This window comes from Arachis duranensis, chromosome 7 (assembly GCF_000817695.3).
Source record: "Arachis duranensis cultivar V14167 chromosome 7, aradu.V14167.gnm2.J7QH, whole genome shotgun sequence".
Taxonomy (NCBI): domain Eukaryota; kingdom Viridiplantae; phylum Streptophyta; class Magnoliopsida; order Fabales; family Fabaceae; genus Arachis; species Arachis duranensis.
In genome coordinates, this window is record NC_029778.3 from 40501748 (window position 1) to 40505594 (window position 3847).

Sequence of the window (3847 nt, forward strand, 5' to 3'; positions counted from 1 at the left end):
ACTTTGGTACAAAACAACTGCTCCTATGGAGGAGGCCCACTTGAAGATCCAAACCAACACTTATCAACTTTTCTAAGGATTTGTGACACTGTCAAAACCAATGGTGTGCATCCTGACATTTACAAGCTGTTGTTATTTCCATTTTCCCTCAGAGACAAAGCTACTCAATGGTTGGAGACATTTCCAAAAGAAAGCATCAACAATTGGGAAGATCAAGTGAACAAGTTCTTAGCTAAGTTCTACCATCCCCAAAGGATCATCAGACTCAAAACAGAGGTCCAAACATTCACTCAGATGGAGGGAGAATCATTGTATGAGGCATGGGAGAGATACAAAGCTTTACTCAGGAAGTGTCCACTAGATATGTTCAATGAATGGGATAAGCTTCAAAACTTCTATGAAGAACTGACATTGGGAGCTCAAGAGGCACTGGATTACTCAGCAGGAGGATCACTACAACTCATGAAGACAGCTGAGGAGGCTCAAAATCTCATTGACATTGTATCAAACAACCAATACTTCTATGGTCATCAGAGGCAACGCCAACCAGTTCAAAGGAAAGGTGTATTGGAGTTGGAAGGTGTGGACACTATTCTAGCTCAAAACAAGGTGATGCAGCAGCAAATCCAGCAACAATTTGAACAGATGGCTAAGAGGATTGACAGCCTCCAAGTTGCAGCAGTGAATATAAGCCAATCATGGGGACAAAATGAAGTAAATTGTGAATATCAACAGCAGGAACAAGTGAATTACATGCACAATCAAGGATCCAGCCATAATGAATTCCATGGAGACACTTACAACCCCTCTTGGAAGAATCATCCTAACCTAAGATGAGGAGATAACCAGAATCAAAATCAGCAGCCATGGCAAAGAAATTCAAACCAGAATAACTCACGAAACACAAACCATAACAACCAGCAGAACACTAACCACAACCCATATAAAAAACCACAAAATAACCAATCCCAACCCAACTACTATCCACCCAATAACCCAGCCACTAACCAAAACAACTTTGATCCACCTTCAACATCCCACAATCAGCCACAGATACCACAAGATGCTCAAAGGATCTCAAACTTGGAGATACTGATGGAAAAAATGATAAAACATCAAAAGATGACCAGCAAAAATCATGAAGCCTCAATGAGTAACTTAGAAAGGCAAATTGGTCAATTGTCCAAACAAGCAGTGATTGAGAGAACAACAAGCTCACTCCCAAGTGACACTATTCCAAACCCCAAGGAAGAATGCAAGGCCATCCAATTAAGGAGTGGAAGAACCTTGGTGAATGACAAAGAAGACAACAAAAAGCCTATGGAGAATGACAAGAGGTCAATTGAGAAAGATGAGGCTAACAACAAAGAAGAGGAGACAGTAAGCAAGCAAGATCAAGAGAAGCTTAAAGAGAAAGATTAGCAGCCACAAGATTCAAGAAAAGGAAAGCAAGTAATGGAGGAACCATCTCAAAGACAGAAGCAGGTGGTGAAGGCTTTCACAACTCTTTTGCCATATCCTCAAAGGTTCAACAAGGAGATCAAAGATCAACACTTCCCCAAATTTCTTGAAGTCTTCAAGAAGTTGGAGATTAATATCCCACTGGCTGAAGCATTAGAGCAGATGCCTCTATATGCAAAGTTCTTAAAAGAGCTCATTAACAAAAAGAGAAGCTGGCATGATAAGGAAACAGTCATGCTCACTGAAGAATGTAGTGCAGTAATTCAAAGGGGTATTCCACCAAAGCTTAAAGATCTAAGAAGTTTTGTAGTATCATGCACCATAGGCAAAATGACATTAGAGAAAGCTCTCTGTGATCTAGGTACTATTATCAACTTGATGCCCCTCTCAATGATGAGAAACCTTGCCATAGAAGAAATTAAACTTACCAGGATGTCATTGGTGATGGCCGATAGATCAATCAAGACACCTAATGGAGTTGTGGAAAATCTATTAGTGAAGGTTGGAGAGTTTATCTTCCCTACAAACTTTGTGATCCTGGACACAGAAGAGAAAGAAAATAACTCAATTATCCTGGGAAGACCATTTCTAGCTACAGCAAGAGCTATTATAGATGTAGAAAAGGGAGAAATGATATTCAGGGTGCACAATGAGCAAATGGTCATCAATGTTTTCAAATCAATGCACCATCCCCCTGAGCAAGAGAACTACATGAGAGTAGATATGATAGAAAGTTTGGTAGAAGAAATGTTAGAAGCCAATTGTCATGAGCAATAGGAAGAAGAAGTGCAGGAGGAGCTACTGGAAGATGACAACAAGGAGGAACAAAAAGAGAAAGTGGTAGAGATCTCCATTGAAGACAAGGAAAAGGAGAAGCCAAAATAAGAGTTAAAGCCTCTCCCCCTTACCTCAAATACGTGTTTTTTGGAGAAGCAGAGGCCCTGCTAGTGATCATAAACTCATCTTTGAACATGGAAGAAGAAACAAAGTTGATTCAAGTGTTAAAAGCTCACAAGACAGCCTTAGGTTGGACAATTGAAGATATCAAAGGCATTAGCCCTGCCATCTGTATGCATAAAATTCTATTGGAGGAAGATTCAAAACCCGTGGTTCAACTTCAAAGGAGACTTAACCCAACCATAAAGGAGGTGGTTCAAAAAGAAGTGATGAAGCTATGGAATGCTGGGATAATCTTTCCAATCTCTGACAGCTCATGGGTGAGTCCGGTTCAAGTTATACCAAAGAAGGGGGAATGACAATCATCTCCAATGAGAAGAATGAGTTAATTCCCACAAGGACAGTGACTGGATGGAGGATGTGCATAGATTATAGAAGACTGAATGATGCTACAAGGAAAGATCACTTCTCTCTACCCTTCATTGATCAGATATTGGAAAGATTGGCAGGCCATGCTTATTATTGCTTCCTGGATGGGTATTCCGGGTATAATCAGATAGTGGTGGATCCCAAGGACCAAGAAAAGACCTCATTCACATGCCCATTTGGAGTTTTTGCCTACAGAAGGATGCCATTTGGGCTATGCAATGCCCCAGCCACCTTTCAAAGGTGTATGCTCTCTATCTTCTCTGACATGGTGGAAAAGTTATTAGAAGTCTTTGGTGGACGAAATTGTGATAAAAGTGTTCCAGGCACTGTTAGAGAAGCTCACAACTCCGTTCAACTTAACCAACAAGTGTACTGGGTCATCCAAGTAATACCTTACGTGAGTAAGGGTCGATCCCACAGAGATTGTTGGTATGAAGCAAGCTATGGTCACCTTGTAAATCTCAGTTAAGTGGATTCATAGGGTCAAATGTAATTGGATTAGATAATTAAAAGATAAATAAATAAAATAAAAAAAGGATAGAAATACTTATGTAGATCAATAGTGGGAATTTCAGATAGGCGTGTGGAGATGCTAGAATCCTCTCGAATCTCTACTTTTTTATTACATTCATCCAATCCTTCTTACTCCTTTTCATGGCAAGATGTATGTAGGGCATCACCATCATCAATGGCTACTTTTAATCCTCTCGGGAAAATGCTCCTATGCGCTGTCACTGCACGGCTAATCGTCTGGAGGCATCACCCTTGTTGATAGATACATCCCATCCTCTCAGTGAAAATGGTCCAAATGCTCTGTCACAGTACGACTAATCAGCTGTTGGTTCTCAATCATGTTGGAATAGAATCCATTGATCCTTTTGCGTTTGTCATCACGCCCAGCAATCGTGAGTTTGAAGCCCGTCATAGTCATTCAATACCGGAATCCTACTCGGAATACCACGGACAAGGTTAGACTTTCCGGATTCCCAGGATCCTACTCGGAATACCACAGACAAGGTTAGACTTTCCGAATCCCCACGAATGCCACCATCTATCTAGC

The 3847-nt window shown here is 40.8% G+C and overlaps 1 protein-coding gene across 1 annotated transcript; it reads left to right on the top strand.

Moving 5' to 3' along the window:
• The first annotated feature begins 1455 nt into the window (after positions 1-1455).
• Positions 1456-2238, top strand: LOC107458768 (uncharacterized). Its single transcript, XM_016076969.1, has one exon. It carries the CDS (start codon positions 1456-1458, stop codon positions 2236-2238), a length of 783 nt encoding a protein of 260 aa, XP_015932455.1.
• The last annotated feature ends 1609 nt before the right edge of the window (positions 2239-3847 follow it).